Source organism: Coptis chinensis, chromosome 3 (assembly GCF_015680905.1).
Source record: "Coptis chinensis isolate HL-2020 chromosome 3, ASM1568090v1, whole genome shotgun sequence".
NCBI lineage: Eukaryota > Viridiplantae > Streptophyta > Magnoliopsida > Ranunculales > Ranunculaceae > Coptis > Coptis chinensis.
The window spans coordinates 100,646,340-100,661,950 of NC_141458.1; the positions used below are offsets into that span (position 1 = coordinate 100,646,340).

The 15,611-nt window shown below is 37.2% G+C and overlaps 1 protein-coding gene and 1 long non-coding RNA gene across 4 annotated transcripts; one reads left to right on the forward strand and one right to left on the reverse strand.

The window, feature by feature from the left end:
* Nucleotides 1–93: 93 nt before the first annotated feature.
* On the forward strand, nucleotides 94–11,180 carry LOC147512162 (disease resistance protein RGA2-like). Its single transcript, XM_086595128.1, has one exon. The coding sequence runs from the start codon at nucleotides 7,984–7,986 to the stop codon at nucleotides 10,987–10,989; it is 3,006 nt and encodes a 1,001-aa protein (XP_086451254.1). The 5' UTR covers nucleotides 94–7,983; the 3' UTR covers nucleotides 10,990–11,180.
* Nucleotides 11,181–11,609: 429 nt separating this feature from the next.
* On the reverse strand, nucleotides 11,610–15,170 carry LOC147512163 (uncharacterized). Of its 3 annotated transcripts, none has more exons than XR_015214754.1 (4): nucleotides 14,570–15,170; nucleotides 14,285–14,358; nucleotides 14,012–14,148; nucleotides 11,610–11,951 (listed from the first exon to the last, which is right to left on the reverse strand). It is a non-coding gene; the product is annotated as an uncharacterized LOC147512163 (long non-coding RNA). The 3 variants fall into 3 exon arrangements; XR_015214753.1 differs by having other exon boundaries at nucleotides 14,617–15,160; XR_015214752.1 differs by having other exon boundaries at nucleotides 14,285–14,610.
* Between the last annotated feature and the right edge of the window lie 441 nt (nucleotides 15,171–15,611).

Genomic DNA, 15,611 nt, shown 5'->3' on the forward strand with positions numbered 1-15,611 from the left:
ATTCTTTATAATTTGCTTCCTTAAATTATTGTTCTCATCTTCCCTTACGTCAAGCTCCTCAAGAATCTTGACTTTCCTAATGCAATGAACCAAAAAACACATGTAACCAAAGGTAACCAGAGCAACAAGAGCCCAAAAGTAAAACTAAAGATTTCTTCCATCACAGGTCAAAACAGGAACCTGAACCCTTAACGCGCCGCCATGGAAAACTATGTGTTTTGTTATAAGTACACAATTCAATGTGTTGTAAAAAGTTCAAAAAATAAACATAAGAAAATGGAGAAAAAACAAGATGTTCGTTTGGACATGGCAACTTTCCTTTTTTTTTTTTGGCTTTTTTTTTGCTTTTTTCTTACAACTCAGTGGCACTTCCATGGTAAAGACCACCAAAGCACCAAGTCGAACGAATCCCGTGACAGAAAATAGGAACTCAACCCGCCTAAGAACTACGATACAATAGTTTAATACTGTATACCCCATAACACAGGGTAATCTCAATTAATCCTTACCAAAACTGAAACTAAAATCCCTCGTCTGCCCACAGCTATTGTTATTTTTAATAAAATAGGGGTAAAAGACCTCTTAAAAACCCTGCTTGCCTTTCAAAAAAAAAGCTTAAACCAATATCACATCTGCAAATTGTGGTTATATTAAAACCATGATCGATTATCTTCCGCAGTTGGATCACCTTTTGTTGATTGCAACAGTGAAGTTCTTGCAGTAATCAAAAACACGATTACAATCTCATATACCTGAAGGCTAACCCCCTTGCAGCAAACCTAACAGCAAATTACTAAGCTATAATCGACCACACATAAGCTATAACTAAGTTATAACAGCAACTAAAATGCCCACACATAAGCTATAATCCTCTTTTTTAAAACCAAATTGACCAATATCTAAAACTCAGGTGTGACTATTTTAATCCGTTGGGAACACACAATTAACAAAACAAATTTCACAAAAAAAAAACGTTTTGGAAAAACAAACAACGTACTAAGTACCTGGCTGTTTTGGATCTGGTCTGGATTCCATCTTGCTCCTCTATGAGTTCAGCTCTGCAATGTTCAATCCGGCCAGACGTTACATATGATTTTATCCTAAATACATCAAGACAGCTTAGTAATTCAGCAATCTTAAGTCCGAGCTGGTATTTGTAAACAGATTTCAAAGAAGAAGATTGAACAAGAGGTTGTGATGATAAAGAAGAAGTATGGTCAGGGAAAACTAGGGTTAGTAAAGAGTCCCAAAGTGTGTTTTGGTTGGACAAATTGTTGAAGTGCTTGCAAGACATTGAAAAGGAACATATGTCTGGGTGGTTTAGAATCCATTTATTGATTCCCAATTCTAATATCTTTGTCCATATTTGATCTGGTATTTCAACAGCTTCCATTACTACTCTCTTTCTCATCAGCCTCGTCCTCATTTTCGGTTTTGGTAAAATTTACTACTCTCTTTCTCATCAGTCTCGTCCTCATTTTCGGTTTTGGTAAAATTGATGAATGCAACGCCCACTCATGACTCACCCCATTACCAAAAAAAAACAAACGGGAGATTGCCTTGAATTTCGGGCTGAATAGATTCCTCAACCGCTTAATCGCCTTGATAAACAAACCGATGGTGCTTATGTGGCAAAATTTATAGTTTTGCCAGAGGGGTATAGAAGTTTTCCATCTTCACAACTCCAATTGCTGAATTAATTGGTACCTGTGATAGTTAAAAGGCCCTGTAGTTAAAAATGAATGTTTTTATATCAGTAAAAATAGACTTAACTCGGAATGGAGAATGCTCAAATGAAATGAACGCATATAGGAGATCACTAAATCAGCCGAACTGGTATACATCTATTATTGATAGACAAACATCCATCTTTAATGAAAAAAAAAAGGAATGATAAACATCCATGATAGAGAACACTGAATCAGATGTAAATAAATAATAAATATTCAAGATAAATTACAGGACACATTTACTGGTAACTCAAAGTTATTATCCTCTGCCATCTCTAGGGCCTTTCCTTCAGATTCTCCTTTGAAGCCTTCTTCAGTGCCTTCGCCACGGCATGGCGTCGCTATCATCCATCACCCTCTAAAGTTTGTCACCCTCCAACAGCACTAGATGCATGGACCATATTTTTTCTTGTAGTAAGCGAGCTTCTTGGTAATTTCCTTCTTTATAGTACCATTCTCATTTTCAATCGAATCAAGCTCCTCATGAACCTTGTCATACCTTCCAGTAATAGAAAAAAACCAAAAAACAATGTGTAACCCAAGGTAAGCACAACAAAAAGCAAGCAGATAGAAATGACTCAAAAAATAGGAAAATGACTGGAAAACCTCTTCACAGGTCAGAACATGGTTATTATCTGACTACTCTACGAACCAACAACATTCGGTATAGTTCCAAACTTAAAATGTTGTATTAATAATGACTTGCCTCACAAATTCCAGTATATACTAAATCTCTCCTCGTTATCGACTCGCTGCAATAGATAACTGAGAAAAATTCCTTTTCATGTATAATAATGAAAATATGATCAAGCAAGGCACCATCAATTATGACAACATAAACACTCCTAAAAACAACTTGACATGGATTTTATATCAATCGTTCTTTCGTAAATTAAAGAATCCTGTTATTAGGACACCACTCAATGTGTTGTAACATTCAAGACAAAGTAAAAAGAAAAAAATATAAATAAATAACAATAACCATTTTTTGTTCATTTTGAAATGGAGGTCTTCCTTTTTCTTTTCTTCTATAATTCAGAAAACAGAAATTTATTAATAAACCAGTTACAGCCTACAAGTGCATGGTGCTCCTATGGTACGCCCTAAGCAAGACAGGTCTATGATACCACAATACCCTGCGAGTCTGTAACAGTGAAAATACCATGCCAAAGGAACCCTATCACAAAAAGTAGACGCCCAAGTAATCGACCCTCCTATAAGGTCTATGATACCAACCACAATACCCTGCGAGTCTGTAGCACATTGGTAATCTCAACTAACTCCTTACCCCTAAACTAAAAAGTAGAACCCCTGATCTGCCCATTTGTGCACATAGCTGAAGCCCAGATCACCTTTTCTCACAGCTAGGTCACACATTTCTGACTTCAAGAGTCAAGTTTCGATTCTTGCACCATCAAGAAACCCACTCTCCACTTCTGTCTCATTCTTCACACCCCACATAACATATATTTAGACAATTAGACCCCTGATCTGCCCATTTGTGCACATAGCTGAAGCCTAGATCACCTTTTCTCACAGCTAGGTCACACATTTCTGACTGCAAGAGTCAAGTTTCGATTCTTGCACCATCAAGAAACCCACTCTCCACTTCTGTCTCATTCTTCACACCCCACATAACATATATTTAGACAATTAGACCCCACACCTTTGATGTTCCAAGACATAATTCTAAGCTACATTGTCAACTTCAATATACCCTGAATTTTCCATCCTTCATCTAAAAACTTGTAAACCAGAGTCTCCCCCATCTAAAAACTCGTAAGAAAAATGGAAGCCATCCTAACACTTACATAGTAATCCTACATTCCTACTCTTCCCAAATCATTATCCCAAAAGAGGATCCCTTTTATAGGTAAAAGTCACTTATAATGATTAAGAAGCAATTCTACTATTACATTAATACCCTACCCAGAGAACCGAAGTCCTCAACCTAGGCAGTCCCCAAAAACTCCTCAATCTAGCACTCTTAAATATTTAAGTCATGAAAGACTTCATACCAAAAGCTTTGACAGGAAAATATTTGCATATTTGTCAAAAAGGTTGCACAACAAAATTGATGGAGTTTAGCAAGCATGCTTGGAGTAACTGGCACTGATTCACATTTCAAAAACACATGTCATGCACTTTGGGAGATATCTCATATCTCGGTATCTTACCAATCTCTGTAATTATACAGTCACTGACTACAAAATAGACCATGCAAGATCACGCATGATCAAAAGCCCACAATGATTTTACAGATAATATGAATATGAAGCTCATATCTCCTAGCATACTATCGACATCTCTTGTTTGGTTGTGAATTTATGAAGACTAATAACAACTTGATTTTTTTATTATTATTATTTATTTATTTGTATCTAATTGTTTTATTTTAAGTTTATTATTGGGATTATAATCCCATACCGGGATATCTAAAAGCCTCGCATATTGAATATATAAAATTGTTTTTGAGTTGGATGCCCAAATTTAATATTGTATCAGAGCCGGCTATTTATACTCCCTGCCACCCATTTAAAAATTGTCCAAGTATTTGCCTCAGGAAGATTTTTAATCCCCTATCGAGATTCTAAAGCTCCCATTAGTATTTATATAATTATGGGGCCTCTCTTGGTTATCGAAAAAAATATAAAATGGGACCACTTACTACCAATTGATTTTGGAGTTGGACACCCAAATGTTTTTTATTCTAATAATCTCTCAAATCCCCATCCTCCACCCCCAAACACACACTTTTGGAGTGTAACAACCTTCCTAGTGCTTTTAAAGCAAGAGGTACACCTCCACATTTGCGTATAATATCCTCGCCAATTTCTATCAAATTTAGACTGATCGTCCTCAATCCCCATACGAACCGCATATTGCTTGAATGAAAGCCAAAGGTCATGCTTAGATAGAAGATTCAGGTTTTGTGTAGACTTGATGATACATGTAGAAATGTATTAGAGTCAATAGTGTTTGGAGAGATACAGAGTCTACTACTGCTTGGAGACAAGTCGTTACCAATAACTGAACTTCCTCCACCTACGTTAAAGATGTTTTATTCCGCTTCTTCCCAGACATCATCCACAAGTAACAACTTCTTCCAGTTTTTTTCAAAAAATATTATGTAGTTTTGCATAGGACGAACTGTATTCATAATTACATATCGAAAGGAATCTAGCTCCACCGGAACCATTAGTAGTGAAGCTCCATAACCTGCATATCTATTATCTGATGCATTGCCCGCCAACGAAGCTGAACCAAGCCACCACTTTCATCATCAACAGACCCAGGCTTTGAACGTTCCAGGAGTCATCCCAGTGCTCGCTCTAATCTTGAAGATACAAATAGTAACACATATACTTGTGGGTGCGGAACCCGGCAATAGTAACTTGCTCTAATGGAATCCAATGCTTGAAGATACAAATAGTAACGCGTATACTGCTATTCCTTTATCCGATGGAAGCTACGAAGTATCAAATCTCTCTCCTGACCCAGCCCATGCTTGCGAGGACTTTAAGCCTTTATCTCTGTGTCTCTCTGTTGTAGCCAATCAAGTAATCCTGCTCCAAGCAGCTCGTTTTCAAATCACATAATTTTCCAATAGAAAATCTATTATCACTCTCGTAACTCTTTTGAGACTGAACTCTTCAGATACAGAAATCCGAATTGTGGTATCAAACTGATGTACTACAGTTAATGTTTGAAAAACTCAAAAGAGCCTTAAGGCGAGTTTCAAAGGCTATTGAAGCATAAAACTCAATGTCCAAAAACAGCACTATAAAAATCCAGAAAATATAAGTAAACAAATAGTTTTTGCAATACAACATGTTACATTAATAAAATAATTTAAACAAACACACGACTTAAAATATGAGATAATATGGATAAAAGAGTTTAAAATACAATTATAATAGAGGAAAAAAAAACTTAGGACCCACCCTCGCACTGTACGTAAGGCTTTAGCCTCAGTGTGCTTTCCCATTGTGAGTGTGTGACGCTCTAAGGCAAGCCTCAAGCTGTAAACTCTGATGTGTTTTTCCAAAGACAAACTACTCTCTCATCATTAGAGATCAGTTGAGCAAGGCTAGTTTTTCTTAAAATACCAATTCCAAATATGGGACAGATGGAATAATTGTTTTGACTGTTCACATTGTCTGCCACTAAACTGCTTTCAGTCCAAAAAAGTGCATTTTAAACATCCAGAAAATATATTAAAAGATAAAATTAATGAAAAACAACATGTTACATGAATAAAATACTTACAACAAACATACGACTTAAAAGTGTGGGATTTATATGAGTAATAGTAAGCACAATTCAAAAAGTTATGCCTCTTGCACTGAATGTGAGGCTATAGCCTCAATGCAGTTTTGGGTGTGCAGCCTCGAAGCGTAAGCCTTAATTTGTTTCGTTTTTTTTCCTTTTAAAAACAGTGACTACTCTCTCATCATTACAGGTCACTCGAGTAAGAATAGTCTCTCTTAAACCACCAATCCCAGGTAAGGAGCAGATAGAAAGAATTGTTTTGACAGCTCACATTGTCTCGCAGTATCCTTACAGTATTTTCTAGTCCCTATTTCTCCAGTAAATTAGTGTTTCAGTTAGAATGAGCTAGTTTCATAATTGAGACCAATTTCTATAGCACCACTCTCTGTAACTCCAGGAATCTTTCCACAGTAATTTCATTAATTTTTTCTCCCAGCCCTTCTATAATTTCCCCCATTCTGTGACGAAACACAACCTGTTTGAAGTCAAAACAAGTTTAGAGGCAGCCACATGTTTCCAAACACTCTTATTCTCTTCTATACTGTAGTCACTTTTGGAAGTTATCACCATCGAAGAATCTGGACTTGGTACAATAGACCATTATGTCCACAACTCGTTTTGTTCCATAAACAAGGATCCCAATGACATTGTGTAATCTTTGCATCCCCAAACAAAATAAAGGTTCATGATATTATAATATATAGCATTATTCTGGTAGAATTTAAATCAATTATTAAAACAGTGACAATAATAATGTCTAAACAAAAAAAGAGTACCTGGCAGTTTTAGACCTGGTCTGAATACCACCTTTCTCCTCCGTCAACAACCTCCGACACCGTCTAACTCTACGAGACACAGAATTGGACCTTATCCTAAAGCCTTCAAGTGCCCGTCTTGCCCAGTCAATCGTATTCCGTTGGTGTCTCTCAAGTCTATACTTATAAACCAACTTTTTACTTTCTAATAGTAATTCATCTGTAATATTTCGACCATCGGGATCGTGTGGGAAAACTAAGGTGAGTAAAGATGACCAAAGGGTATTGTCATTTGATAAACTGTTAAAGTGTTTACAGCATATGGAAAAGGAAGACAGGTCTGTGTGGTTTAGGATTGATTTTTCAATTCCGGTTTCTAATATCTTTGTCCAGATTTCGTCCGGTAGTTGATCGGTTGCTTCTGCTATTCTTTTTCTCTTATTCATCTGCCTAGTCCTCATTCTAAATAATAATAAAAAAAAAAATTAATTGGGAATTGAGAAAGAAAAATTTTAAGTGATAAAAATTGGGGAACCCTAGTTGTGGAAATGTAGAGTTGGAATTTGGTATGTCAGATTGTCATGGCATGTTTTTGGTTTGGTCATGTGGAGGAGGTTTCACACGTGCTCACCATGGGCTTCATTTCGGGCTAGGCTCGTTGGATGATATGGGTATTTCGCTAGCTTGTTGAGCCCAGAAAACGAGCTTGAGCTTAGAATGAACGAACACATGGCCATCATGTGCTAGTAAAGTATGCATCCAAGAATTGCCATTTCTATCTGTAGAGTGTGCAGTACGAGCAGTTGAGCACAACCTGTAAATGGTTAAGTTGTTCTGGTTGATAATGAGCTTTTCGTCAAAGTCTTTTACGCGTTATCTTAACTTGCCTGATGCCTCTGAAAGTAGTAAAACATATCGCATGCTATCAGAGGATCAAACTATCAGTAATGGATAGTTTTAGCAAACTGTGTCTTTCAGAAGTGAATTATGCCCTCACAAATTCACCCCCACGCGGTTTTGCAAATTCCAAGCAACATGATGTCATGATTATGCTTTCTTCTCAGTGGGTGGGACGTCCAGACCAATATATATTCGTTGATCAATTATTTCAGACATTGCACAAAACCATAACAGTCTTGCTAAAATTTAACAGTTGAGCTGAAAATCTTCTCTTTTCCTTCTACTGTGTCATCGTGTGTCATCTCCTCATTTTCAGTACAGAAGAAATGGCTGATGCACTTGTTTCTGCTGTGTTGGAACAGTTAACTTCTATCATCCGAAGAGAAGTTGAGAAAGAAGTGAAGCTAGTGGTGGGTGTTCGTGAAGAAATTAGAAAGCTCAGTTCTGAACTCACTATGCTCCAAGCTGTGCTTGATGATGCCGAGGAGAAGCAAGTTAAGGAGAAAGCAGTCAAGCTCTGGCTAGAGAAGCTCAAAGATGTAGTCTATGACGCCGATGATGTACTCGACGAGTGGAACACTAGAACTCTCGTCTCACAAAGAAATGGAGTTGGTAATGATGTTGTTAATGGTGGCATACGCAAGAAGGTACTTTCCTACTTGTTCTATCGTCCTTGCTTCTGTTTTAAAGATGTTGTTGTTCGCCATGAGATTGGTCATAGGATAAAAGAAGTGAGAAAGCATCTGAATGTGATTGTCGGAGAGAAGAATCAATACAACCTCATTGCAAGGCGAAGCCCTGACAGACCTCGACAACTAACTAGCTCCCTTATCAACGTATCTGAGGTATATGGCCGTGAGGATGATAAAGCAGTTATACTGGGCATGTTGTTCGGGGAGAGTAGTCACCAAGTGATTCCAGTCCCAGTCATCTCCATAGTTGGAACCGCAGGATTCGGTAAGACGACGCTTGCGAAACTAATTCTCAAGGAAGATAAAGTGATGACAGTCTTTGAAAAGACAATGTGGGTGTGTGTTTCTGAGCCGTTTGATCTTGTAAGGGTTGCCAAGGAGATTATTGAACAAGCTGGAGAACAAATCCCGAATGTGGTTGGGTGGGATGCTCTTCACAAGTGTTTGTGCAAGTCACTCGGAGGAAAGAAGTTCATTTTAGTCCTAGACGATGTTTGGACAGATGATGCAAATGAATGGAACCCTTTGAAGCTTGCATTGGATGGTGGTGCTTCTGGTAGTAGAGTCTTGGTCACAACACGTAATGAGAAAGTTGCACAGATGGTTGGCTCTACCCAAAATCGTAAGTTGGGGGAATTGTCTAAGGATGATAGCTGGTTGTTGTTTAGACTTATCGCTTTTCAGGGAAGAGAAGAAGATCTTAAAAAATTGGAAGATATTGGTAAACAAATTGCCGAGAAATGCAAAGGCGTCCCTCTCTCTGTCAGGAGTATTGCAAGCCTTATGCGACTTAAAAAAACCAAAAAAGAATGGCACCATGTTTTAACAAGTGAAACCTGGAATGTACAAAATGTTGAAAAAGATATTTTACCTTCTCTCTTCTTGAGCTATTACCCTTTGCCCTCAAATTTGAAGCAATGTTTTATATATTGTGCGGTCTTTCATAAGGATATGAGATTAGAGAAGGATAGGTTGGTGAAGTTATGGATGGCACAAGGTTTTTTGGGCTCAGAAGGAAGCAGAGATCTTGAAAAAATTGGAGAAGAATATTATGATGATCTTGCGATGCGCTCATTTTTTCAAGATTTTGATAGAGATTCTGATGGCAATATCACAAATTGCAAGATGCATGATCTTGTTCATGATTTTGCACAATTTCTTGCAAAAAGCGAATGTTCCATTCTGGAGACAAATGATACAATATTTGATGAAAGCAAAGTCCGTCATTTATCAACATTGGATTTGGAGTATTCTTCCATTTACACCGCAAAGAAGTTGAGAACGTTTTTGACGCCTCCTAAAGTAGCAGGTATAGTGGTTCCTGCTGAGTTATATCATCAGTTAACATGTCTTAGGACATTGGATTTAGGTGGTTGTATTGACATTAAAGAAGTACCCGATGAAGTCGGAAAATTACTTCACCTAAGATACCTTAATTTGTGGGGTACAAATGTGTCGGAGTTGCCCGAGACTGTAACTGATTTGTATAATTTGCAAACCTTGGAACTCAACTCTTGCAGATATCTCCGGAAACTGCCAGACAGTATTTCAAAGCTTTCTAATTTGAGGCACCTTGGAATCAAAGGAACTGGTGCTTTGGGTTACTTGCCACGTGGGATTGGTAGATTGGGCTTCCTCCGAACATTAAGTAAGTTCATTGTGGATGGTGGGAGCAAGGAATGCAAAATGGGAGAACTAAAATTTCTCAATTTTCTGCAAGGAGATTTAGAAATTCACGGATTGGAACGGGTGACGGACATAAATGAGGCAGCTGAAGCGGAATTGGAGAAGAAGAAGGATCTCCATAAATTAACTCTAAAATTTGGAGGCACAAATGAAAGAGATGCTGAAAAGATGGAAGGTGTTCTTAAGAAGCTTCAACCGCATGAAAATCTGGAAGTATTGCAAATAGAGGGGTATCAAGGCCTCCAGTTCCCCGATTGGATCACAAGGGCGTCCACTCTCGTCACTTTGACGCTTTCAGGTTGCGAACAACTGAGGGTATTACCAGAACTGTCAAAACTTAAATCTTTGGAAGGCCTCTACTTGCGTGACTTGGATAAAATGGAAGAGTGTAAGGAGATGGTTCCAAGTAATAGCGAAGGAGAAGGAGATATCCAGTTGCCCCGTCTCCGTAAAGTTAACATTCAGAATTGCCCCAGGTTAAAAGTAGTACCGCGCTATATATTTTCTCACACGTTGAAATCACTGATAATATGGCGCTGTCCAAAACTTGGAGGGGTCCAACCCTGTCTTCCTCCACTGCTTGAGGATCTTCAATTTTTATGGGATGTAGGTGTTTTTTCGAAGTCACTTCCAGTTCCAGTTGGCGAGGCCAGGGTATGCTCCCACAATAGCAGTTACCCAAATCTTAAATCTGTGAACATCTCGTTTTCACCGCATTCGTCACTCCCCAGGGGTTTCAACCAACTCACAGCAATTCAAAGTTTGAAACTTTATAGTTGTGAAACCCTTGATTTCGAGCTCGGGGAGTTGAAGCACCTCACCATGCTTCAACATTTGGAGATCGGCCACTGCCCTATTCTGAAAGAGTGCTTTGGAGATGGAAAGGACTGGAGCATCCTTTCCCATGTCCCAAAGATCATCATTAATGGCGAGGAGATTACAAGACGCAACTGAACTATTCTTTTGCATAGGAGGAACTCAAAACAGAGCACGTATGCACCACAACACCACATATGTAATCCTTTTGAAAAACTCCAGTTTTTCATTTTTGCATATGTTCTTCAATGACACCTCTTTCTCAACATGGATTCATTCTTGTACTGCGAAAAAATAATAATAAAACATTTGAGTTCTGGAGTTCAAAATTTTGTTTCACTGGTGATCCTTTACATAAAAGTAATTTCATACTTTTTGGTGGCTGCTGTTGTCACCACTTTCTTTACACTAGCAAAACGGGCCACAAAGCATTAGCTAACTTCGTAGAATTAGTATTAACCCTTTGGTAGTGCTGCAATTTCATGTAAATAGTTTGTAGACTTTGTAAAAATGATTTCATACTGTTCATTTACGTAGCTAACCAATTCTTTAATCGAGTCGTCGTTCTCTGAACTAATGGACAGGAGATTCATATAGAATAACAACACCCAACATAATCAAGTTTACTGTATATTTTCTCAAGCAACTAAGAAGAATTTGGCTTTCACAAGTCATAACAACTTTCATAAAAACGAAAAACAATCAAGGAAATGATTTGAAAATAAAGTGGTAAACACAAGCCAAAAAAATCAAAAGTATTAGGATAGAGAAAGAGCCTCTATGCTCCTTATAACAGGTGTTTTAGGAATAAACATCAATTGGACTAAATTTCAAACCACAAAGGGATGGATTAGGTACATACTCATTGGAGTAAATGAGGGAACCTAGAACTCTTATATTATATATACAGATTCCATGATATATATAACTTGAAAAAATAAAGGGAGCCATTGGAGTAGAACTCACAAACACTTCTCATCTACTGTGTTGATTCTGGTGACAAACACGCTTCACCAAAGCACTTTCACCCCTACTCTGTTGATTCTAGTGACAAACACACTTCACCAAAGTGCTTTCTTGTGGTTGAAGGATGTGCAAAGCTGCAACAAAGAAAGCCAACACAACCTAAGTTCACAATGCGAACTGAACATGTAAAGAAACCATAAATAGTAGGCTTATAAGGGTGAACTGAACATGTAATATTTTCTTAACAAAATCAAAGCACAGTAAGCATGAAAATTGGGTAAGAACTAATGGATCACACATGAGATTGAAGTTGATATGTTATAAGCATGTAAATAGTGCTGAACAACAGATGTAAACTTTAGAAGCAACGACAGAAAAGTCATGAAGGCGGTAACAAAAGGTAGATTGGACATTGTATATTAGTAATGAAGGCAGTAACATAAGATGATTTAGTAGACAGGTGTCATTTAAGTTTACAACTTGGATATATGTTACACTTGTATCTCAAAGTTATCTTAAGTTTTAAAAGGTAACTGAAATGTTGTGAACTGGGTTATAAACATGTAAACTAGGTTAAAAAGTACACAACTAACTGCATAACTATTAAAACAGAATCACAAAAAAACTAGTACATAAAGAATGCTAAAAAAATTAAAATGAAATGTAATGTTCTAGGTGATTTTAAAAACATGCAGCGACTAAAGTAGATTAAGAGGATTGAAGTTTAAAAACGAGTGAACGGAGGAAACCAAAAAATTCAAATCAACCTATCAGTAATTAAACACATGGAATGATTACATTAACCCAAAAATAGCAGGAATAGCATGGAAGCTCCTACAAAATTGTGTAGCTACAGAAATAAGTCTGGAAGAGAGGGGATTTCGGTTTGCTTCAGGATGTTACTTGGGGTGTCACAGTGAAGAAGACTTACAAGTTACAACATGTTCTTTGGGAGTGTAGATTCTCAAAGGAGATATGGGATTGGTTGTCTGAAACTTTCAATTGTAAGAAGGGATTTAACAATTTCAAGGAAGCCATGAAGATGAACAAGAAGCAAAGCTCCATTATCAGACCTATGTGGCATGCGGCAGTGGTCGCGGGAATGGTAACCATCTGGACACATAGAAATGATATAGTGTTTGATGCGAAGAAAGAAAACTTAATAGATTGCAAAGCGGCTATAAGAAGACAAGTTCATTATACATACACTTTGTCGAAAGGTACTTCAAAACCTTCCGATAATGCAATCCTTCAAGGATGGGGTCTTTCTCTCAAGCCTGCTCGAGCGCCAAGATTTCGAGATTGTATATGGGAACCGCCAAACAAAGAGATAATCAAGATTAACACAAATGGTACATCACAAGGTAGTCCAGGAGCAGCTGGTTATGGGTCAGTGTATAGAAATAGTGATTGTGAGGTCCTCTTAGTGCTTTGCAAAAACTTGGGTGAGAACACCAGCTATTTTGCTGAAGTTATGGCGATTCTAGAAAGTGCAGAACTGGCGATAGATAAGGGATGGGGAAGTATTTGGATAGAATCGGATTCTAAAGCAGCTGTCACTGCTTTTGGAACTTCGGAACTGCCATGGGAGATAAGACCCCGATGGGAATGCGCAAGAAAGAAGTTATCATATGTTTTGATCTCAGGTACGTGGTGGGAAGTGAACTTCACAGCTGACCAAGCTGCAAAGCATAGTCTACAATTGCACCCCCCCCCCCAAAGAACAGGTGGTACATCTAGGAAAGCCTCGATGGCTTACTAGGTGGGATTCTCCTGATGTAATTTATTTCCGGTTTGATTGAGGTTAATTGGGAAATATAATCCCAATTAAGCCAACCTTTTTGTAACATTTTTCATCTTAATACATTACATTGCTAACTTAGAAAAAAAAAAAAAAGTAAATACTCCAAAAAACTAATATATATTCACGTGACATTGTTGCATAAGTTTGGATGTTAAAAACGTCCCAATTAGAACAGTAATTTCAAATCACCAAATAAAATTGGAAGTAGTCAGAATGAAAATCCCAATCACTAAGAGCAACGCAAAAGACACAAGAATTATGAAAGCACCAAAAATTCAGGTGGGAAACATCAATGGTTTGATCAGTAACGTCAAAAAGAAAAATATGAAAGTAAGATATTTGTAAAACATGGAAAATAAATAAATAAGTATCTTCTAAACTAAATAATACCTTGATCTGTGTTTCTGATTTTGTAGAAACCCTGCTTCTCGGTTGAGACCATTGAAGTTAATGTAATTCTTCTTGATCTTCTATGCACCTACATGCGGTCCTTGGATATATTGTACAGTGTACAATAAGCATTGTCACTGCAATTACAGAGAAATTGTTAAGTAGCTAAAAATAAGAATAGCCTATGCAAATACAAATAAACCATTACGCACACAATTTAAAAAATTAAATATATAGTGAAAATCATCAAAGGCATGGGTGTGTTGTGCTTACCATGTTAAAAGGAAACTTTCTTCTTCCAAAATGTGTAAAACGATGGGCGCCATTTTTTGTTGAAGGAAACATCTCTTCAAACAGAGAAGTCACAAAGTAAAACAGATAATAAGACAAATAGATCAATATTAAGAAGAGAAATTCTTTAGAAGATTGAAGCGGGGGAGAATAATCTATAATGTAAAAAGAGAGAGACAATATAACTATCTTCAAAGTATAATATAAAAAGAGTGGGCATAACAATGAAAGCGAGAAAGTGATGAATTTGATGCAAGTGTCACACACCATATGCTCTAAGCAAGACAGGAAGAAATTGAAACAGTGAAAAATACCATGCCAAAGGAACCCTATCACATAAAGTAGACGCCCAAGTAACTAATCCTCCTAAGGACTATGATACCACAGTACCCTGCAAGTTTGTCACACATTGGTAATCTCTGCTAACTCCTTACATAAACTATAAGAGCATTCCCAATGCAACTTAATATTTTCCCCTCTTATCACCTTTGAAGTTCACAAGTCACTCACTATCTCGGTTGAAGGTTTCACCCTGGTAATGACTTGGGAAAATAGTTACTCTTGTTTTCACCTCTACATTGAGCACTGGATTTGAACATAAAGGAGGTGAAATTTTTCACATTCCCTTCTTTTTCACCTGCATTGGGAATGCTCTAAAGTAGAACAAGAACCCCTGATCTGCCCATTCATGTAGATTGTTGACTGCAAGAGTCAAGTTTCGATTCTTGCAACATCAAGAAACCCACTCTCCACTTCTGTCTCATTCTTCACACCCAACATAACGCACATTTAGACCCCACACCTCTCGTGTCAAAAGACATAATTCTAGGCCTCATTGTCAACTTCAATATACCCTTAATTTGCCATATTTCCTTCATCTGAAAACTCGTAAGTCAGAGTATCCCTCATCCATATACGAAAAATTGTCATCCCAAAAAAAAAAAAAAAAGCCACTAATCACTTACTTTATCTCTACTACTAGTATTGCCTATAATGATCGTGACCTCTTAAATTCATTCGGGATTTTTTTTGACACATAATACTCTTGATGAATAATAAAATCAGATGCCTACCTATTTATTAATGAGGACTACTTTGTTTTTTATGTGTTTATAAATTTTCAGTACCAATATTGTCCTTAAATAAAACAATTGCTTAACACCTTTAAATAGGGCCAATCAGTCTTTTCATGTGGGAGTATATTAGAAAATCAAATCCATTGTTCTCAATTGTACGCTATAAATGCAATTTATTAATTATTAGTAATAATTGGGTTATGGTTATTTAATAAGAGGTTCATTTAATCGGA